The 24456-nt window shown below is 35.4% G+C and overlaps 2 protein-coding genes across 3 annotated transcripts in view; one reads left to right on the top strand and one right to left on the bottom strand.

Annotated features, from left to right (window-relative positions):
• Window positions 1–7923, top strand: part of LOC150098024 (uncharacterized) — a 42730-nt gene extending 34807 nt beyond the window's left edge. For both annotated transcript variants that reach the window (XM_090406065.1, XM_090406064.1), the window contains exon 5: window positions 6597–7923. In XM_090406065.1, the coding sequence (XP_090262191.1) occupies window positions 6597–6721 (125 nt within the window). In that variant the 3' untranslated portion in view covers window positions 6722–7923. The remainder of the gene's footprint in view (window positions 1–6596) is intronic.
• A 1712-nt stretch (window positions 7924–9635) lies between these two features.
• Window positions 9636–24456, bottom strand: part of LOC150098023 (transcription elongation factor, mitochondrial) — a 62784-nt gene continuing 47963 nt past the window's right edge. Inside the window, exon 4 of the mRNA XM_090406462.1 lies at window positions 9636–10069. Coding sequence (XP_090262588.1) covers window positions 9653–10069 — 417 coding nt within the window. The 3' untranslated portion in view covers window positions 9636–9652. The remainder of the gene's footprint in view (window positions 10070–24456) is intronic.

The raw sequence follows: 24456 nt of genomic DNA, 5'->3' as shown, positions 1-24456 counted from the left end.
ACAATCATTTCCTACTCTGCTATTTAGATCCCCAACAAGGTCCAACTTTTCCTTTTTCATTGTGTCAGTTGCTTTCTCTAAAGCATCAAAAAATTCCTCCACTTCTACCTTAGTAGAACCTTCTGTGGGACCATAGGCACAAATAAGTCTCATTGTCCAATTCCCCATTCTCATATTTGCCCACATCACTCTACCTGAGACTGCTTGCCATTCAAGAAGATTAGCCTCGTATTTTGTGTTGAGTACTATGGCTACTCCTTTTCCTTGATTGTCATTTCTTGAATATAACATTTTGTATTTATTGCTCAGAAAGTCTCACCAGTTTTTGTTGTTTTTGTTTCAGTCACCCTTATTATGTCGATCTGGTACTTATCTAATTCTCCAGCTAGCTCCATTTCTTTGCCATTCAGGCTTCTTATGTTGATAGTACCGATCTTTAACTCTGGTGATATTGAGTTGGGGTGTGCTTTCAGATTTGTTCCAGTAGCTGAGTTTTCGCTGTTTGTCCTGGTTCCCTGGTGAAAACAACGGGGGCCTTATTTAATCAGGCGACGCCCCAGCTGGCATGAAATTTTGTCATGTTGTACCATCATTTTGTATATTGGTTTAAGCCAATAAGGATACAATTTGGTTGGCTAAATCCCAGATTGCCAGCCCATCCTCGTTCATTCAGTATCCAGGTAGATACCCAACAGGGTGCTCCATAAGGTGAGGATTGGACATTAGGTCAGAAGCCCTGGTCGGTTCTCCACATTCCTTTTAAAGGCTATGTGGAGGTCTCCTCTCATTTATACAGCTTTGACCCTTAAGCACCCTATTATTAATAACAATAAAATAAAATAATAGTTATTCACAGAGATATAGCGAACAGTGACATTGTAATTAAGCTGATCTGCAAAACACATTAGTTGACTGCATCATGTGCTAAAACCACCATATGAACAACTGTGGAATCAGAATTGAAAATTATGAGCAGATTGTTGTGGAGCTAAAAGTTGTAAGGCAGAGCCTTACTATATTTAAAAATCTCTCTCTATATATGTCATTCTCCTTACCTTCTTTTTGCATTTTATTTATAAAATTCTTTATTAATTTTTGTTTATTTAGGTGTATTTACAAACTTTTTAATACACATTTCATGGTACTGGTCCTATCTTGTTTATCTGTGTCTGAATCCAGTATCTTTCTCATCTTTCCCCTTAAACTACTAAGGAGGAAGCATAACTTCCTTATCTCTACTTTTATTTTAGAAAAAAATTGCATTATCTCATGAAAGCCATACAAAAACCATGGGAACCTAATTGTGATTAATTAATTTTGGCCTGTGATACAAAATTAGGGATCCCATTTTTGAAAACAAAAAACCGGGACACAATAAATTTTGTAGAATTAAAGGTTAAGAGAAATAAAGTTTATTCGTTAACATTTGTAGTTTAAAATAAAAAAATTAAATATTTATTTGAATTTGAATTATTAATGTAGATAACATAAATGTTTATACATACATCAAATAAATAGAATTCTAATAACACTTAAACACGTAACACTTAAATTGCACTTTCTTTTGGGGCATTTTGTAACAAACGGTATAACTTTATTAATTTAAAAAATACAATACTGACAATTAATACAAGAATACGAAATGAACAGTTCAAAACGAGGTTATATCACACACCCTGTAGCGATATAAAAACAATTTAGCGCCTGACGCGTGAAGCTTAGTTCACATAGTGTACGATATCCGACAGTCCGAAATGTTTCTCATTGGTTGAAAGAAAATGAACTATCGTGGCACGTTAATATTCAAAAACATGTCGACCAATGAGAAACATTTTGGACCATTGGATATTGTACGCTATGCGAACTAAGCGTGAGACAAAAGATTGCTAAAAATTTACGGCCGGCCAGATGAACGAAATAGATGCCGTGGTTGCGATTAGTTAAACATACAGTTGTGCGAATGTCTCCCTCATTCTGACATTCTTTTCTCCAGCTGAATGAAATGTATGGAACTAAATCGTTTTCCCAAAATTCTCACATTCTGGTAATTCATCAAACTACAAAATAAATATGTCTCTGCTTTTTGTTTTGTAAACATAAATTTTTAAAAGCACCCAAAAATATTACGACTTGTATTTATTCTTATTAGAAATGTTAATATTTTTATATTCTAAAAAATCTGGGACATTTATCGTCCTGAACTAAACACATCGGAATGCTGGGACAGAAGTAATAAAACCAGGACGTATGGGATCCCTATACAAAATGCTATATGATTCACTGAAAGTGAAAGATTCCTTTCCTTTAATGTTCCACAGTGATCGGCATTCATTTCAGTAAATTATGGAGACAACCATGTTAGGAATAATACTTAATTTTCTGATGTTTCAACTTTCATATTAAGGTCATTATTTGGAGTATACATATGTGTGCACAAAGACAAGCCATATTACATTTCATACAATATGCCAAAGTGACAATGATTTTGTAATAGATAGATCTTCTGATGCTATAACTGCAGTAGCAACTCTATCTCCAATGGCGAAAGTGACCATGCAGTCTTGTCCTCTGAGGTTGCTCAACATATGGAAATTTCAGGCAAGAAAAGGTTTATGTGGAACTACCATGCTAACAGTTATGACAAACTAAGGAGGCAACTTGGAGCAGTGCCATGGCATAAGAAACTACATAGAATGAATGTGATTAGTGCACTGGGAAATGGTCAAGAATTGTTTGAGCAAGGCAGTACAAAGTACATATCCAGGCTCAGGAGGATAAACTGAGTAGGGATTAAGTAGATGACTAGCAATATAAAGCAAGAGCTGTAAAAAAAGAAGGCATTGTGAGAAGGAATATAAACAAAAAGTGATCAGCATACCCATTAGTAGTATAAAGCACATGCAAGAAGGGTAACTAACTAGTATTGTAAGGAAGGCTAAATCAGATTGAGAGAAAATTAGCTAACCAGGACAAAAGAGTTTTTTCGCAATGTAGTATGTAAGAGAAAGAATGATTATGGAAAGATAACTTTACTCGGTGCTGATATGGCAGGAAAGTTACAGAAGAAATAGTTCAGTTACTAAGTGATCACTTTGTAAGGGTATATGAGGTGGTATAAAAAAAGTTTCGCGACTAGCTCTGTTTATTTACGAGAAATTACTTTATTTATCTACATTCACACGCTATCACCTTCAAAATAGTCCCCTTCCATAGCAATACAGTGTTCCCCACTTCTGGAATGTGTCCTGGAAGTCTTTTTTCGAAGCGTGTCAAGCACCTTCTGCAATTCATGCTGGATCTCCGCAGTGGTGTCAAAACGGCGACCTTTGAGCTGGATCTTCATCTTCGGGAAGAGGGCAAAGTCTACAGGAGCCAAATCTGGCGAGTAGGGTGGGTGCAGAAGTGAGATCATGTTGTTTCCGGCAAGAAATTCACGTGTGAGGAGAGCTCAGTGACAGGGTGCATTGTCGTCGTGGAGCATACAGTTTTTCGCATGCCACAGATCCGGTCACTTTCGCCAAATGTCCTCCCTCAGATGCCTTAAAACCTGGCAGTAGAACTTGCTATTGACGGTCTGGCCCTTGGGGACGAATTCTCGATGCACAATGCCACAAATGTCGAAAAAGACGATGAGCATGCACTTGGTCAAGCTGCAGACCTGCCTTGCCTTTTTCGATCGTGGAGATGATGGGCTCGTCCACTGTGAGGACTATTGCTTTGTCTCAGGGTCGTACCCATACATCCAAGTTTCATCACCGGTAATGATCCTTGGCATGGACGGGTCATCCACAGCATGCTGACAGAGTTCTTGGCAGACTTTGACACGGAGTTCCTTCTCCTCTTGGGTCAGTAGCCTGGGGACGAACTTCGCAGCAACACGCCGCATGTTCAAATCACGTGAGGATTATCTGGACTGTTCCATATGACACACCGACAATAGCAGCAATGTTGTGGGGTGTGCTCTGACGAACCTCATGCACAAGTTGCCAAATGGTTTCGACATTTTCGGGGGTTGATCTCGTTGAAGGTCTTCCTGATCTCTCGTCGTCTTCCAGTGATGTTCTTCTGCTCTTGAAGCACGCGTGCCACTCAAAACACCTCGAACGGCTCATTGCCGTAAACTTGCCGAATCATGTCAGACATCTCTGTGGCAGATTTGCCCAGTTTCATGCAGAATTTCACATTCGCTCTTTGTTCTAACGCCGTCCATGATGAAATTGCAGACGTGACAACGCATGTGGTCAGAATAGCACAACTCCTGATGTCTTTTGGCATACTAACTTATGAAGGCCAGTGCTCCCTGTGACTGTGCGTGCAGCCTTGTGCTGCCATCTGTTGGCGTGTTGCAAAACTAGTCTCAACTTTTTGATACCACCTTGTATCATCCAGTTGGTGACTTTGCAGTTACTGAGGTAACAGAAACTGATGCGAGCATTGAGATAGATGAACTGGAGGTACTCAGTATATTGAAAAATATCAATATAAATACTGTAGTAGGCCTGGACAGTATGTCAGCTTGTGTGCTACAAGAATGTGCAGGTGAACTAGCAATGCCTCTGACACAACTATTTAATCTAAGTTTCAGCTCTGGCAAGGTTCCAAGGGAGTGGAAAGAGGGTAAGATAGTTCCATTATATAAAGGTGGCTCCAAGACAGAAGTAACAAATTACAGACTAATTAGTATCTAGAGTGGTGGTTCAAGTATTGGAAAAGTTGGTTAAAAGTAAAATTCAGGAATGGATGGATAGGAATATGATGCTCTATAGGGGGCAGCATGACTTTGACAGTAATTTATTCACATTTTATAAGGTGACAGCAGAATGGGTTAAAGGAAATGGCTATACCATAATAATACTGCTGAGCTTTGCCAAGGCATTTGACAGAATATTGCATGGAAAACTATTACATTAGTTGGAGCAAATGGGAATGGATATGAGGCTGGTGGTATGGATGGGGGTGGCTGATAGACATCAGAGGGTGATGTATGGTGGAATGGAATCAAGGCAAATGAGGGTGACTAGTGGAGTGCCCCAGGACTCTGTACTAGGACCATAACTTTTTAATTTCTACATTAAGGACATAGCAGAAGATTTGAAGGGAGATATTCAGTTGTTTGCTGATGTTGCAAAATCAGAGAGGGCAATAGTTGATAAAGGTGATGTAGATATCTTACAGGATGATTTAAATAAATTGGCTGTGGGCAAAAAGTTGTCAATTCAATGCTGTAAAATGTAAGGTAATGCACTTCGGGATGACAAGATTACATACTTTGTATCATATTGATGGTACTAGTTTACAGGAAATTGATGAGGCTAGGGATTTGGGAGTGATGATCGATAGAGAATTGAAATTCAGAGGACATATTGCAAGAGTTTGCAAAATAGCGTTCCTACTGTTAAGAACTTACCTGGTTCCATTTCTCATCCTCCTCAGACTGCACAGAAGCTGTAGTCTGAGTCTAAGAGTTGGTAAACATAAGAAGGTCATTATTGCTCTTTATAAGGCTATGATTCAGCCACATGTTGACTACTGTGCAGATTTGGTCACCTGCGTTTCTTGGGAAGCAGGAGGTGGTGGAGAGGATTCAGAGATGATTGACCAAGCTGGTTGCAGGTCTGTAGAACGTTCGCTATAAGGATAGATTGAGGATGTGTGGGTTGCAGAGTTTAACAGGGGAGAGGAGATATGATAGAAACTTATGGGATTCTATAAGATTGACACAGAAGTTTTTCAATACATGGGGAATAAGGAGAAAAGAGGGATAGTATCAAGAGCATGTTTTTCAAAAGTGCACTATATAGAAATTGGCAGGGGGGGGGCATGGAAGTACCTTCTGTTTATATAAGGTGTCCTTCCAAGAGAGGTAACCAGTATAATTAGCAATATTAAAAAGATCAATAATGTCAGGAGAAAAGCATTTTTCAGTCAATTTAAAGTGTCAGGAAAGGGAATATTTATGAATAAGGAAATGACATCAAATCGCACTGTGGGGAAAACAAAACCATACCTATGAAATAAATCACTTAATTATTCACTCAATTTCTATAGTAAAGTGAAGATTAAGTTGGATAAAGGGAGTGACTACATCACAATACTTTTGGACTTGCAAAAGCATTTGACAGACAACTGCATGAAACATTATTACATAAATGGAACAATTGGGGATGGATATGAAGCTCATGGCATGGATAAGAGGGTGGCTGATGGACAGACATCAATGGGTAATGTATGGTCAAGCACAATCCAAGAGAAAGCAGGTAGTTGGCAAGTGATTTGCCAAAAGATACTGTACTTGGGCTTGTTTGGCACTAAGACGGAAGCAACCAAAACTATGTATGTAATATGTTGTGTTAAATGTATGCGATCTTCTCGATTCTCAACTGCACCCCCATATACGAGGGTGGTTCCATAAGTTTCTGGCTCGACTAACTTTTAGAGGTGATAGAAAACAACTGTCACTTTTCAACACACTTTTCACATCTTTGAGTTAACATTTCTATGCACTGAAAAAAAAAAAGGTCTGTACTTTTGTCTGCAAAATGGCTTAAAACTGTATCTTTCATCTGATTGTCATCTGCAAATTTTCTTTCTTGAAGGTCTTTCCTTGGTTTCGAGAGGAGACAGTAGTCACTGGGCTGCAGGGTTGGTGTTGTCTCCTGGAAGCCAGTCTTTCACTGCAGTCTTCGCAACCATAGCCGTATGGACTGGAGCATTGTCGTGAAGCAGGTGAACACTATGACTCAGCATTCCTTGTATCTTCTCCTTTATTGTGTCGTGCAGTTTGTGCAGGAGTGAAGCATAATATTCTGCATTCACGGTAGTTTCCTTTCCTTGAAGTCAAACAAGAGAATTCCTTGGCAATCCCAAAAGACTGTTGCCATGATCTTGGTGGATTGATTGGCCTTGGTGTACTCGGTGTTGCTTTGCCTGGTGCTGTGCTACTCCATGGATTCCCTTTTGGAAAGAGAATCATAATAAAGGACCATGGTTTCATCCCTGGTGACAATGGATTCCAATACTTCCTGATTCCCTTGGCAAAGCTCTAAAAACTTGTGGGAACAGGTCACCCACCTTATCCTGATCTTCGTTATGTGAAGCTTCTCATGAATGATGTGAAAGACGGTTGTTATAGGAAGCTCCAACCATGCTTAGATTTCTTGAGTTTCAGGTGTCTGTCATTGAGCAGTTCCTCCTCAACAAGAGACATTTTCCTCAATCATCACTTCCACAGGCTGACCATCACAAAGATAATCTTCCCTGCACTCTCTTCCTACGGGAACTTGTTTAGCCCATTCCTTCAGAGTGGAATATGAAGGAGAAGCTTCCAAATAAACACCATCCAACTGCCGTTTGATAGCACTTGGAGAAAGCTATTCCTTGGTGAAAAATTTTATCACAGCACTGTACTCAATTGTTAACATTACAGCCACTCAGCATGGCATGTGTTAGTTGAATAAGTGTCTCCAACTGAATGATGCAGGTTAAAGAGTTGAAACTGGTACACTAAGCTCTCCATAGATGGTACTATCTGTCATGCATAGTTTTAAAATTGGCACGAATTTTGCATGTCAGGCTGGAAACTTTTGGAACCTACCTCATATTGTACATTAATGCTCTATGTGGAGTGCAGGTAAAAACTGAGAAAGAAGAAATCTGACATTTTTTTTTTGAAGAGCTACAGGTTACAGTTGTTAGGGAAACACCTTATAAGCGAGACTGTTCAGAGGCAGATGGAATGAACGAGAAAGAGAAGTAGGCTCAGTGAAAATATTTTAATTATTTAATGAAATTTGCATTTTTCATTATATCTATTAAGTTTATTTGAATACTACATAAATATGTATAAAAAATTACTGAATACAGTATTATAATTTCTAAATGTTCTGCATCAGTATGTCACATGGATTTGTTAATAAAGGTGCCAGTATGCTGTACCATTCCAAAAAAAAAAAAAAATAATAATGATAATAATAATAAAATGAAATAAAAAAAAAATTGCTGGTCATAATTATTTCACATGTGAAAAAGTATTATTTTGGAACTGCTTATGCAAGTTTTATACTTCCAAGGGAGGTATAAAACCTCCCTTGTAATACTACTAAGTGGAAATGAAAAATTATTTCCACTATGTATAAAAATGTGCTGAATCCCATATTCCAAAGCTTTGTAAACAACTAGATAGTCTAAGAAGGTTTAATTATGAAAACACTTTTGAACCAGAATTCTCTCATTAACACATTCATTGCCAATCACGCGATATTGCGTGTTCTCACCGAACGGCCGATCACGCGTTATCGCGTAGACGTCGCTAACTAAATAAAAAAATAAAAAAAATTTGGCCACCACACGAAATTCTAATTTTCAGCTTGGCAATGAACGTTCAGTGCCAATCACGCGATGCGAGTTCTCACCAAACGGCCGATCACGCGTTATCGCGTGGACGTCGCCAACTAAATAAAAAAATTTAAAAAATTTGGCCACCACACGAAATTCCAAAGCACATTAAATCAGGACGCACATAAAAAAGAATTCTATCGAATTAAATATTCATTTTTCTGGTACATGTTATGTTACAACCCAGGGCTGAGAGGTCTGCTAAACTCTTTTCTGAAGCAATTAAGGATTAAGTTCTGTCAGCCTGAAGATAGAGCAAAAACTAAGTTTATTAATAATCATGAGGATATGCTTTGTTTATTAAATGATTTAAGTTGTAAACTTAATGATATATAATTCATGACTCAAAAAAACAATACTTCTGTCATATCCCCCAGCAACATGATACATCACTACAAATTGAGATGAAGTGCTGTAGTTGCATGTTTCATAACCTCTTATGGAAAAGAAAATTTTTATGTAATTGGTATAATTCAAAATGCTTTATTTCGACACACACAGAATTGTGATTATAGAACAGCCAGGAAATAAATGCCCTAGCTTTAGCAGTCATTTAGGAAGTTGGCCCAAGATACAATTTTTGTTTTTTCACTGCAGTGGTATCTCTGGAAATGCATTCTTTTTGCACCAGTAACAAATTTGGGTTATCAATTTCTTTTATAAAGTTCTGATATCAAAGCCGTCCTCTTTCTGCAACATATAAAATGGACTACCTCATGAAATAAATTTTGGCAATAAGTGAAAAAATTGCAATACAGTTGCCTCTTTTTGCATTATCTTCAAGTACTGAGGTAATATACTCTTCATTATAGAGTAATTGGAATTTGTTATTTTAATAGGTGACTCCTGCTCACAATTTTTATGTAAAACTATAGCATATTAGTACCATGGGTGGGCTAAGAATTTTTTTTAATGTTTTTTTATTAATCATATATATTTTTGTTGTATTTATTTATTTTTTAAAATAGTTCAGAAACCCTACTCTAGACACACTAAACATGGAACTTCAAGCCTCCAATAAGTGAGGCAGTGATCTCACACCAGATGATGAAATTCATCTCCCACCTAAAGGCAATCACAAACATCTATACCCAAAGCAGGATTCGAAACTGCAGCTTCTTGGGTTAAGAGTAGAAAAATATTATAGTTATGTTTAAAAACTGCATGATGATATTAAATTTAAGGATATATTACACTCTGTTTTGTATTAAAAAATGAAAACATAAAAATAGTCACTCAAATGTTAATAAATTTTTTTTTATTTTTCATTATATATAATTAATTTATTAAAAGCAACAGCAAGAAGAAGAGCATTACTTAAACGTTCTCTATTTATAGCAGACTGTTTTTCATACATTTCAATCTTCTCGCAATCTACATACAATTTTTCTAATAAATAATGTGATTTTTCATTTAGCATCTCTTTTACTAAATACTGGCTAGATATCCTTTCACCTCCAATTTTCAGGTTAAAAGTTTTGGTAATGGCTGTTTCTTTCATTTCTATAAAATTAGAATTGGTTTTTGATTCTTGGTTCTTAAGGCATAAAAACACGGTCTTTATAGCTTCTTGCTTTATAAAGTTAATCATCTGCAACTTGCAATTTAGAGGAGCAGCTTTCTTTTCTACTACAAACATATCTACTTTGGGCATATGTTGATAGATATTATAAACCTAAAGGGGGAGAAAAGAAAAATATGTCTTAAAAAAAAAATAATAAGTTACAGTCAAACTCTCACTATAATGAACTCAGAAACCAAAGAAATAGTTTGTTATAATAGAAGATTTTCTAGTGAATATTATGGACTTTTGGCTGGGACTTTTAAAGTAGTGCGTTATAGTGAGAGTCGACTATAATATAAATAATTACATGTTTTTTAGCTTAAGCATTTAGAAATTTTGTCAGAATTGTAAATTTGAAGATGATGTAATCAGGTGTTCTAAATACCACAATGAAGATAATTATGTTTCATACTCTAACTTTAGAGTGATGACCAAATTTTTAGCTCGGAAGACAATGACCCAGAGGAAGACCAAGATATAAGTGGAATGATATGGTAAAAAGTGCCTTAGAAGATAGACATATAAGATCTGATAATGTTGGAGTCTTGACAAGTAACAGACTGATTTGGAGGAAAATTATAGATAGGAAGTTAGTAATGATGTAAATTTTTCATGTAGTACTATCATATCCTGTACACCCCTTGAGGGTACATGGCAGGATTTTGATGATGATGACAATGAAAACAGATCATGCAAAGTTTAGTGTGCATGTGTTGGAATGAGGAAATAAATGAATACCCAAACTACTAGAAAATGTATGCTGTAATTCATTAATGAATCACTTCCTCTTTAGTATAGTGTATGATGTTTGGACTAAAAAACTTTGTACAGGAAGAATTTAAGCTGATTATATATTTTGTCTTTGGTCTTTATCTGACACCATCATATACCTTCAAATACCCTTGTTGATTGGAATTCTTTTATCATTAGAAATCAACCTTTCACTATCCTGTCACACTCTGTCGACCAAGTCTCAGTGATATATTTTTCTCAATGAATTATGTATGAATTCTCCTACTCAAATGAGATAACTGCTTCATTTGAATAGTTTGCAAATTTGCAGGCGATCACTCGTGAATCTCCATTCAGCTTCGTATATGAACGTACATTGCGAGCCTGCAACAATGCGATGAGCATACGATAGCGACAGATAAAAAAAGTAATTATATGAATCATTAGTAGATATAATTAAGACAGTTAAGCAGATATTAATCAATGTGCTTCAATATTTGGTCATATTACAAATTTGTTGTTAGTTAAAATAACGCTTAATAGGTTTGTACTACTTTTACAGTGATATAATTGCTTTAATAATGTACGGAAGTTAATAACTGTAATAAATATAATTTTTTTAGCTTTCAAATTCTTAAATATGGATCATTTGTTAAAGACTGGATTAATGCACAACAGAGAGCAATATAGCAGATACAAGTAGCTGTATCATCATCATCATCATCAAATTCCTGACATGTACCCTCAAGAGGTGTGCAGGATATGACAGTACTACATGAAAAATTTATATCATTACTAACATCCTATCTACAATTTTCCTCCCAATCAGTCTATTACTTGTCAAGACTCCAATATTATCATTATCAGATCTTATATTTCTATCGTCTAAGGCACATTGTACCGTATCAATCCACCCATATATCTTGGTCTTCCTCTGGGTTGTTCTTGCAGAGAACACTTGTTTTGCTAATCTTTCCTCGCCCATTCTGTTCAAGTGACCATACCACCTGAGATTAGTCTGCTAACGCATTCCTGGATGCTGACAATGTCAAGTTGTTTCCTAATATTCTAGTTTTTAATATGATATTGCCATGGATGCCATCTGTTCATACCTCTAATCTTTCTCAGGACTCTCATATCTGCGGTCTCTAGTCTTTGGTCAAGTATTTTTCTTCTGATCCAGCTCTCAGATTCATAAGTTAAAACTGGTTTGAACACTGTCTTGTATACAGCTAATTTAGTGTTCTGACTAATTTCTCTTTTATTCCATATGAATTTATTCAATTCACTTCCTACCATACCAGCTTTGTTGATTTTGTTGTCTATTTCCATATTTAATTTACCATCTTCACTAAAAATTGTGCCTAAATAGCTGAAATGCTTTACTTGTTCCAGAGGTTCCCCGTTCACAACACAGTTGACATTTTCAACAATTCTATCTATTTTCATTGTCTTTGTCTTTTTAATGCTGACCTTCATACCATATCTATTACAACAGTTATTCAATTTAGTCAGGAAATCTTGCAAACTTGTAGCAGATTTATTCAGAAGTATAACATCGTCCGCATAAAGCAAAGAGCTGACATTAACATCTCCAATTCTGATGTCATGTTTAATACCACTTTCCTTCATAACGTGACCCATATAGATAATGAATAACAGAAGAGATAATGTGAGACAAGGATGTACATTGAACGTTAAACCATCTGCCTGTACATCCTTCAAATGCCGACTTACAACTCAAATACAGACTAAGTATTGTTTGATATAATGCGCCATCGACACCATTTAACTGTAGGTTATTGAATAGCTTCTCTCTTGGCACCTTGTCATAAGCCTTTTCCAGATCAACAAAACTTAAATACAGATCTTTGTTATATTCCTATGCTTTCTCGACTATTTGTCGTAAAGTGAAGATCTGATCCTGACAGCCTCTATTTGGCCTGAATCCAGCTTGTTCTTCACCAAGCTTTTCTTCCACAATTCTTCTCAACCGTTTCTCAAGTATACTTGCATAGATCTTAGTAGGGAAATACCTCTGTAATTCTCACATTCAGTTTTATTTCCCTTTTTATATATGGGCACTATTAGAGCTCTACTTCAATCATTGGGAATTCGTCCCTCTGTCCAGGCCTTCTGAACTAAGCAGTGCAGCCACTGTAAGACTTTTATACCACCAAAATACTTCAGCATTTCTAGTCGAATATCATCTACTCCTGTCATTCTACATTTCAAGCCTTTGATGGCTTTTTCTACTTCAAGTATGGATATGTATTCCTGACTGTATGCCTGTTGAGTGTTTTTTACCACTGTGCTATCACTGCTTATTTCGTTTAGCAATTTTTTGAAGTAATTACTCCATATTTCAAGGATATCTTTTTCTCCTGTTTTCATGTCACTTTTATCATCTCTAACTCCTTTTACAGTACTCTTTCCTCCATTTCTAAACTTCTTCAACAACCTCCAGAATATCTTACCAACATGCTTGATATTTAGTTTCTATGTTCTTGCCCAAGTCCTCCCATCACTTTTGTTTAGCTAGTTTTACACAGTTTCGCTTTCTTACATTTGTCTCTGTATTCTCTAAGAGCAAAAGCTGACTTATTTCGCAGGAACGTTTGATATGATTTCTTCTTTTCCTTCACTGCCTCTTTAACTTCCTGTGTCCACCATAGAGTCCTGATTTTTCTATCTTTCAAGACAACCTCGTCACATGCCTCTCTGGCTGAATCAATCAGGGTTTCTTCAATGCTTGTCACGGAATCTCCAAGGTTTGGTTCCTGTTCTCAAACTCTTTCATTTTTTCTTCAATAATCTTTGTGTATGTTAGTCTACAGTTCACATCTGAGAGCTGCTCAACTTTTATTCGCTTTAAAACTTTCTTACATGTTATTCTTTTCAATATGAAATTCAATTTTATCCTGCTCAAGACTAAATAGTGATCACTTCCAATTTCAAATCCTCTGTACACTCTGGTATCCTGCACCAGAGAGAAAACATCACTATCAATAATAACATAGTCGACGAGACTTTTCTTATTCCTTGCCTCTTTTCTCCATGTGAATTTATGCACATTTGTATGTTGGAACATGGTGTTAGTAATAACCATTCCATGTCCTGAGCAGAAATCCAATAGACATTTGCCATTATTATTAGCGTTGCTCTTTTCTCCAAATTTTCCCAAAATATTTTTGTATGTCTGACAATCATTTCCTACTCTGCTATTTAGATTCCCAACAAGGACCAACTTTTCCTTTTTCATTGTGTCAGTTGCTTTTTCTAAAGCATCAAAAAATTCCTCCATTTCTACCTTAGTAGAACCTTCTGTGGGACCATAGGCACAAATAAGTCTCATTGTCCAGTTCCCCATTCTCATATTTGCCCACATCACTCTACTTGAGATTGGCCGGCCATTCAAGAAGATTAGCCTTGTATTTTGTGTTGAATACTATGGCTACTCCTTCTTTTCCTTGATTGTCATTGCCTGAATATAACATTTTGTGTTTATTGCTCAGAAAGATCTCACCAGTTTTTGTCTCAGTCACCCCTATTATGTCGATCTGGTACTTATTTAATTCCTCAGCTAGCTCTATTGCTTTGCCATTCAGGCTTCTTATGTTGATATTACCGATCTTTAACTCTGGTGATGTTGAGTTGGGTTGTGTTTTCAGACTTGTTCCAGTAACTGACTTTTCGCTGTTTGCCCTGGTGAAAACAACGGGGGCCTTGTTTAATCGGGCAACGCCCCAGCCAGCATGAAATTTTGTCATGTTGTACCATCATTTTTTCTTTTGGTTTAACCAATAAGAATACAATTTGGTAAGCTAAATCCCAAAGAAGTAGCCGTAAGCAACAAAAAAAAAACGTTGATATTGTATCTGGATCAAATGAAATTGATAATCTCTAAAGAACCCAACTAGGAAGAAGATGAAAAAACTTCATAAGTATGATATGAATTACTTGAAATGTGGATTTTCATGGATGGAAAATGAAAAGGAATCTATTCCATTATGTGTCATTTGTGGTGAAACTTTAAAAAATAAAAATATGAAACCATCTAATTTAAGTCTCCATTTTGAATCGAAACAATGAATACAAGGACAAACCTGTAGAATGTTTTTTCAAAATAAACCAAACAAATTAAAAGAATCTCAAAAAATTATGTTGATCGTCAGGAGATGAAAATATGAAGGCTTTAGAAGCTTCATGTCGTGTGCAGCTATTAATAGCAAAAAGTGGTGCAGCAGAAACAACTGGTGAAACTTTGGTCAAGCCTGCAGCAAAAATAATAGAAGAAATTATGATTTTAGATAATGCAAAAAGGTCCTTTGATCGGATTTGCCTTTTAAATAGTACTGTTCATCGAAGAATCACTGAAATGGCTGAAAATGTAAAACAAACATTGTTATCCAATATATGTATGAGTCATTATACGTTGCAGGTCGATGAATCCACAGACATTACAAATTTTGTTGCAAATCTTCTAGTGTTCATTAGGTACGAAAAAAATCAAAAACATCATGATGACCTTTTATTTTGCCAATCCTTGCCAGAACATACAACAGGAGAAGAAATATTCAACAATATAAATACATTTATGCATCAATATAAGCTTGAATGAAAACGTGTTGGAATAAGCATGGATGGAGCGAAATGCATGGTCAGATCTTAAAAAAAAAAATAATAAAATAAAAAAGGCTTGTTTTAAGAATTCAAGCTGTTGTTGCACCAGATGCACAGTCAACACTGCTGCATACAAGGGAGGCTTTGGCTACACATGTCTACATCAAATTATATTAAAGGCTATCCTCTAAATGTCAGACTTTTCTCTCAACTTAGCGAAGAAATGGGAAGTAATCATACACTTCTTTTCCATACCGATGTGTGTTGGCTTTCTCATGGAAAAGGCCTTACTCTGTTATTTGAACTTCGGAATGAAAAATTCTCTTGATGAAAATTTTAAATTGAAAAAATATTTATATGATTGGAAATGGCTCAGTCAGTTAGCATACCTGGCAGATATATTTACTGTAATATTAAGATTATTTAAATAATCTTAATTTGTCTTTACAAGGCAAGGAAATTTCTATATTTCATGTTCACTTTATCTATCATATCTTGCTTTGTCATTTTTTTCACATTCCTTTCTCTTCCTTCTCATTTCTTTCTTTCTCTTCTCTGTCATACCACTTGATCTTATGCTATGCTTCTCTCTGTATCATTATGACCACCACTTCATCATTCTCCTGATTTTCTAAAAAACATTCCTGTTATCATTCATATTTTGTTCACTTTGCTCACTTCCTTGTTGCTATTTGCACTCTCTTGCTGACACATTTCCCTGCCTACTATCAGTAACCACTTTACTCTTTAGATTCTGAAGCACTTAGTTTTGAAACACTTTTGACAAACTCTCACCACCCTCACTTTGAAACCACAAACCATTTACTCTTGGTAACAAGTACAGTTAACAAATGCTATATATCTCACAAAATCTGTTATGATGAATTCTAGAAACATCTTGGTTACATTGTGTCATGTGCCTGATTATAATCTTATATATAATAGTAAACACAAACTATACACTTTACTATAATTATGTTTATTTCAGAACACAGACTTTTTCTTTCTTTTTTTTTTTTTTAATCAAACACCTCAAAGGCTACATATTAAGGAAATGACATCATAAAAGCAAATGTACCATTATTAACAGTGTGAACAATGTGCCCAACTACCATTACCACAGTTTCTCAATGCCTGAGATCAAGCCAAATGTTCTCCCTTGTGAGTTTTCCTTGATATGTGATCTGCATTCATGTAGTTCTGTAATAACAGTATCAATAAACTACTTTAATTCATGGTTATGTCTATCAGTCATGTATCATGCCAGTATCGTAAGGACACTCATTCGTATTTTGTATCATATCTTGTGTGCCACTACAGTGCCTTTGTTCCGCATTTAGACAATGCTTCAGATCACAATTTGTGATTTTAAGTGCATTTTTATAAACATATAAGATATATAATATTAAATTTATGTAAATATTTCAATAACATGAATTAATTTAATGCTAATAGAGATCTATATGTTAATACATAAGTACATTCTAGCATTTCTTTTGTCACCTTCAGTTTCAACCACTAATTTACTATTTTTTATATTATCAAAAATAAAAATAAAATAAAAAAAGTTGCACTATACTTTTAAAAATACTTTTGGACAGTGTTACTAATTTTATTATTATTTTGTTAATTATCCTCCTTAGAACCTATAGCAAATTGATCCCTGTGCAGACAGGGGTTAAGAAAGAGGAAGTTTGCTATTATTCTTTTTGAAGAGTTGTAAGTTGTAGTTCATGGAAAATACTTTGTGGGAAAGGCTTTTCCAGAAAACAGATTCATGTGGAAACAACAAATGGGAGAAGCTGGTTTGGTGAGTTAGCAGTTGCACTGTAAATGGATGTTGGGCAACTGTTGCTCATGCTATTCTATGTTAAGCAGAAATGGGAGGAATGATGGATGTCAACTATGCTGTTCATGGAAGACTCTGTAGAAAAGACATAGCCAGTTTACATACTATCTGCAAGAGAGTAACTTGAGAGAATTTGTGGGAGAGGGATCATCAAGTAGTTAAAATGTCCTCTTTTAGAAAACATCAAGAATTTTTAAAGAGGTATTTGATGCACCATCCCAAATGTGAATGCAACATTCTCAAGTTGGGAAGATATAGAATGTGTACATAGTAGCTACAAAGTAGTCTTGAACAAAAAAAGATGCCAAGTTTCTTTGAGGCTGAGGATTGCTATAGAAACAATGAGTTTGTTCCAAGAAAAATTCAAGTCAAGTGTAAGTCCAAGAACAGAGAGAGAGAATGCTGATCTCATTGTTATCAAAGAAAATGGAAGGTCCTTTTTTTTTTTTTTATTTCCCTTTCCAATAAACAAGATAAAAGCAGTGAAGGTGATAGAGTTGTCACAAGCCCAATACAGGATGTTATGGAGATCAGAGATGTAGATCTTGAAGCACTACAAAGTTTATCATATGAGAAGGAGAAATGGAAAGAGCTAATATCAGAAAATTATGGATAGCATTTGGGGTCAGTGAGAGGAGGTCATTTATATAGATGAAAAGAGAGATAACCGTTAAAAACAGCTTTATTAGTGAAATCTAAGCTAAAAACCAGTGACCTTATCTAAGGGTGGAAAAGCAGACCATAAGATGGCAAGTTGCTGAGAAGCTGTCCAAGCAGATCCTATTAAATGCCATGGAAAGGTTTGGAGAAAGTACAAGTTTCTCTAAACTTTCCATGGTGTATGTCTAGAAATGAATGAGTAGATTAAAATATCTACTATGGATTTTAAATGGCAAAACTCATCTGAGTAGCTTCAGCTGGCAGTTCTCCAGGTAATGAGGAATTTGACTGTTGATGATCTCTATTAATTTAGTTAGAGAGGTGAGAGATTCATAGTTTCACAGTGGACATTTATTTTTGAAAAATAAAAAAAAAAAGAGAAAGAGAGATTGCTTCCATACTACACATGTGCTCCTGCTAGCTGAGTGTAGGAGCACATCTCTTAGCAGCTCACCTCTGTTATTAGAAATGTGTGAAGAGAAAGGAGTGCAGCTTGTTAATGTGGAATGAGTTTGAAGGAAGAGTTGAACTGTATAAGAGTGATGGACTACATTTGAATGGTTTTGGAGACACTGCTGCTGGAAGGGAGAGTAATGAGTGCAGAGAATGAATGTGAGCAAGTAAGAAGCAATGTGAAAGAGTGGGAGAGTAAGGTAGGAGAGATTGAATGGGTGCTTATGAATGTAGAGAAGGAAAGAACAAATGTGCAAGACAAACAAGCAAATGGGGAGACTCAGGTGGACAGGGGAACATAGTGTGAGGATATAAATGTGTGTAGACAAAAAAGGGAAGATGGCTTGAGGAAAATATGGAGAAGTCACATCTAATAAGTGGTATCAGTGAAACTTGTTATACATCCAGGAATGAGCAGTTATGTTTGTATATGGATGCTGGAAGTATCAGAAACAAGGGAAACGAAATAGTTGATTGAGATTGTTCATCCAAAAATCGTTGGCATAAGTGAGACATGGTTGGATGAGGATGACATCCTGACAGGAATAGAGAGGGAAGGCTATGATATATTTTGTGAATATAGAAAGGGTAAAAAGGGAGGTGGAGTACTATTGATAATAGAAAAAGAGTTATGTCCATACAAAGTAGAGATGCAAGGGGAAAATAACGGTAATCATTTTGAGGCAGTATGGCATTCAGAGAGGTTAATAGAATGAAATGCTTTGTTGGATGTTCCTATAGACCTGGTAATGTGGAGGGTAGTTGTTGTGAGCTTCTAGATATGACTGTGGGTCTGTAGAACTGCTTTGGCAATCTGTTGAACTTTGATGGAGTAGAGCTTTTCTATAGGGTTATTGTCAATTTTCTGTAGAGCAGCACAATTGCTGGACAAGAATAGACATGGGCAGATGTTAGTTAGACTCCTGGACAGTTCTTGCATATTTCATAACTTCTAGTACCGTCCAGCTGAATTTTCATGTCTTTAAAATGGTCCATCCTTAGTCTGATGATTGTGGTTATTTCTCTTTTTCAGTAATTTCATATTGCTTCTTGATAGTTTGTTTTAACAATCTTATTTTTGCAAACAGAATTAGCATCAGTTAGTGAGAGCGGGTGTAATTTTTGAAGTGAGTAACTTGCTTCTTTGGCTAGTCCGTCTGCTCTCTCAGTACCTTCATATTTGCGTAGGCTGGTATCCATTGCAGCGTACAGTTCTTATTTTTCAAAATAAGAACTGTACGCTGCAATTTTAAAGTTGTTAGATGTTCATGAATTTCCTGTGAGTTTTGTTTTTGCAATTTTTAATGCTTCAAGTGCAGATTTTGACTCACTGTAGATGCTTATTACTGGATTAGAGAGAGAGAGAGAGAACTTTAGAGTTGCTTGTATGGCTGTGAATTAGCAAGTGAAGTTTGAAGCTATTTTGCCTTTCTCACCTCCAGGGTGGAGTTAATAAAACCCCTGCTCCTCCTTGGTTGAGTGCTTTCAGATGATCCATCGGTGTAGGTGATGACATGGTTTAGATCAGGGGAGTTCAACCCGTCGATCGAAGAGCGATTTTTGGTCGATCTCTTGTGTATTCTTCCTTACTTACAAATTTAATTAAAACTGAAAACATAAAATTTTATTTATCATTATTTTGTATTATTTTTAATTCGCTTTAAATGTATCGCTATTTTCATTTATTTTTCGTTAAAATTGTCAAATCAGTCATTTTCTTATAAGTTCGGGTAAATGAATAAATTTGGATCTGTGGAAGTCAAACAGCAAGCCGAGTGAATACAGTTATAAGCAAAGTGTAAAAACTTGATTGTAGCTTAAATATTCCAAAGCACATTACATCTATTTTTTTACTTAGGTTAAGTCCCATGTGAATTTTGTAAAAAAATAAACTTTGTTGGTCTCGGTATAGTTTGTATTAGATGTTTTTGTAAATAACTCTTTTGAAGCTAACTGTATATACTGCTTTAATAAGAATATGTTAGAGTGTTAAAAACAAAGGCAATGTTTTTGTCACCAAAGCTGTACATGGCGGCATTAGAAAGATTGTTACTGAAACTTGTATGAGAAAGGCTTGCAGGCTCTAAGTGTAAACATCTCCGAAGTCAGCCAGAAAGAGTTCAAACAACTTTCCGATGGCCGGCAACTTACAATCAAAAGAAAGCGGAGGAGAACAAAAGGCATGCCGAACTTGAAACTTAAGATGAAAGACTCATACTGATTCTTTGGGAGTTCCCAAACTTCATGCGAGGTCTCAGAGGAGGCCTAATAAAAAGGGACTGAAGCAAGCAGAAGGGGTCCCGGTTCCAGAATTGCTGTCAGAGAGGAGGCCTCCCGGTCCAGAGTCAGGGTCAGAGAGAGATAGAGAGGCTGCCCGGATCCACATTGCTTGAGAGAGGAATTTCCTGCTTACAGAAAGGAGCTTCTCGGTTTGAGACGTCGCTAGAGAGAGACTACTTCTAGGCCACAGACAAGGTTTCAAATTGCCGAAAGGAAGAGTTCCAATTGCCAGAGAAAAGTTTCCAGGCCAGGTTAATGTCAGACATTCACCAGTGTGTTGCGTTTTAATTACAATTTGATGAATCAAACAACTTCACTGATATTGTTCAGTTAATGGTATTTCAAGATTATTCAAGTAAAGAACTTTTGAAAATTATATTATTGGGAAGGACTAAGGGAGAAGATATTTTTTTGGCATTTGATGAATTTGTGAAACAACACAAACTTTAGCTTTTTAAACTTGTGTCTATTACTACTGATGGTGCTCCTGCAATGATAGATAATAAATCAGGCTTCATTTCATAATGTAAAAAAACGATGATAAATATCCAGATTTTTTAACGTACTACTGTATTATTCACCAACAAGTACTGTGTAGTAAAAGATGAAACACAAAAGATGTTTTGGATATTACATTTAAAATTGTAAATTTTGTTCGAGGAAAAGCCTTGCAACGGCGGTTATTTAAATTACAGGCAGATGATGATAGGGAACTTCTGTTGTACAATAATGATCGCTGGCTCAGCAGAAGTCAATTTTTAGAAAGATTTCTTGTATTAATTAATGATATAAAAAATTTTCTTGATGAAAAAGGAGATATTTAACCAAAATTGAGTGATAAAAGATGGTTGTTACACTTATCATTTTTAATAGATTTCTGTACAAAATTAAGCAATTTAAATTTAGAGTTACAAGGTAGAGATAAAAATTTAATTGACATGTTAAGTTCAATATAAACTTTCCAACAATACTTTTATTAAAGAAAAATATAAATGACTGCGAATTTAGACATCTCCCATATTTATTAAAATTTTTTGAACAAAATCAAGAAATGCTTCGCTATGATTTAAAAGAATTTATTCGTGAAATAGAATTAGTTGAGGAAGAAATAAATTCAAGATTTAAAGATTTTAATAAAACTGAAATGATTGTATATTTTATCAATAATCCATTTAACGATTGGAGTAGCGCTCTAATAGTACCCATATATAAAAAGGGAAATAAAACAATGTGAGAATTACAGAGGTATTTCCCTACTGAGTGTTCCCGGCAAGATCTATGCAAGCATACTTGAGAAACGGTTGAGAAAAATTGTTGAAGAAAAGCTTGGTGAAGAACAAGCTGGATTCAGGCCAAATAGAGGATGTCAGGATCAGATCTTCACTTTACGACAAATAGTCGAGAAAGCATGGGAATACAACAAAGATCTGTATTTAAGTTTTGTCGATTTGGAAAAGGCATATGACAAGGTGCCAAGAGAGAAGCTATTCAATACGCTGCAGTTATATGGTGTCGATGGGGCATTATATCAAGCAATACTTAGTCTTTATTTGAGTTGTAAGTCAGCAGTTAGAATTGAAGGAAGTACAGGAAGATGGTTTAATATTAAATCTGGTGTGAGACAAGGATGTACATTATCCCCTCTGTTATTCATTATCTATATGGATCACATTATGAAGGAAAGTGGTATTAAACATGATATCAAAATTGGAGATGTTAATGTCAGCTCTTTGCTTTATGCGGATGATGTTATACTTCTAAATAAATCCGCTACAAGTCTGCAAGATTCTCTGACTAAATTGAATAGCTGTTGTAATAGATATGGTATGAAGGTCAGCAATAAAAAGAAAAAACAATGAAAATAGGCAGAATCATTGAAAATGTCAACTGTGTTGTGAATGGAGAACCTGTGGAACAAGTAAAACATTTCAGCTACTTAGGCACTATTTTTACTGAAGATGGTAAATTAAATATAGAAATAGACAACAGAATCAGCAAAGCTGGTATGGTGGGAAGTCAATTGAATAAATTCATATGGAATAAGAAAGAAATTAGTCGGAACACTAAATTAGCTATATACAAAACAGTGTTCAAACCAGTTTTAACTTATGGATCTGAGAGCTGAGTCAGAAGTAAAACACTTGACCAAAGACTAGAGACTGCAGATATGAGAGTCCTGAGAAAGATTAGAGGCGTGAACAAATGGCATCAATGGCAATATCATATTAAAAATGAGGATATTAGGAAAGAACTTGACATTGTCAGCATCCAGGAATGCGTTAGCAGAGCTAATCTCAGGTGGTATTGGTCACTTAAATAGAATGGGAGAGGAAAGATTAGCAAAACAAGTGTTCTCTGCCAGGTTGTCAGGAAAACAACCCAGAGGATGACCAAGATATAGGTGGATTGATACGGTACAAAGTGACTTAGACGATAGAAATATAAGATCTGATAATGTTGGAGTCTTGACAAGTAACAGACTGATTTGGAGGAAAATTGTAGATAGGAAGTTAGTAATGATGTAATTTTTTCATGTAGTACTGTCATATCCTGTACACCCCTTGAGGGTACATGGCAGGAATATGATGATGATGATAATGATGATGGTTTTCCAAAATAGAGAAATAAATATTTTATTCCAATATATATATATACAACAACAACAACAACAAAAAAAAAAAAAATATATATATATATATATATATATTTTTTTTTTTTTTTTGTTGTTGTTGTATTAAAATAATTAAAAGTGATAAATAAATTTTTAAATACACAAATAAAGTTTTTGTTGTGTATTTTTTTTTTTTTTAGTTGTTTATTTGTGCATAATCAGATATCAGGTCGGGGGAACGTGATCTATATAAGAGAGTAGATCGCCGAATAACTTTTTATAGAAAAGTAGCTTACGTAGTAAACAAGGCTGAACACCACTGGTTTAGATTATTTAAGTGATGTATAGTGTCATTCTCGTGGAAAGGCTTAGACGTTGGTTATGCATCTTTACTAAATAATTTAAGGAAATTATAATGTAAACTAGGATATACATTAAAATAAATTTTAATAAACTTCAATTTTTCGGCAACGTCACGTTGCCATTTTCAAGGAACTTAAGAACAAGACACGTGCACAGGCACAACAAACAGTAAATGAGGAAGAAGCAGGAAGCTATTATTTTTTATGAAAATAAAAGAAAAGGACTTGACACTATACATCTTTACTAAATAATTTAAGGAAATTACAACGTAAACTAGGATATACATTAAAATAAATTTTAATATACTTCAATATTTCGGCAACATCATGTTGCCATTTTCAAGGAACTTAAGAACAAGACACGTGCACGCATCTATGTATGTTGTTAGTTAGTTCTAGTAGTTGAATTAGTTCTTGACTAGTGGGTGTGCCAGTAATATGTTTCTAATAGTTGCATGTATTTATAGGCCAATTTGCTTTTCTAAAGTTCCAAGATCTCTCTTTCTGTGGTTTTTTGGTCTAACTGCAAATTAATGGTTGTGATAATAGTTCTATGATCACTGATGGCATTCTTTAGTATTTTCCAGGTAAGATTTGCAGTTTCATAGTCTACTGCTGATTCTGTACCCGTTGTTTTTGACAGATATGTCTTTTGTATGTTATTCACGATCTCGATGTTTAGATCAGCAATTACTTCCTCTATTTGCCCCTTTCCAATCTAGTTATGGGGAGCCCCAAGTTGGACTTTTGGCATTTAGATTTCCTAAAAGGATCTTTGTAAATGATTGTTTGACTTAGTTGCTTTAGTAGTTCTGTGTTATTTGGGTGATATGCTTGACTATTGTAATACTGTATTTTGGTAGAAATATCTTAACTGCTTGAGCCTCTGTGTTATTATTTATATTGCTGTATGTAGTTCATATTATTT

This window comes from Typopeltis vanoorti, chromosome 16, assembly GCF_054136105.1.
Source record: "Typopeltis vanoorti isolate ZY-2024b chromosome 16, IOZ_Tvanoo_1.0, whole genome shotgun sequence".
In the NCBI taxonomy this organism is placed as follows: Eukaryota; Metazoa; Arthropoda; class Arachnida; order Uropygi; family Thelyphonidae; genus Typopeltis; species Typopeltis vanoorti.
Note: the sequence above shows the minus strand (reverse complement) of the source record. Positions and strands in the feature narration are given on the sequence as shown.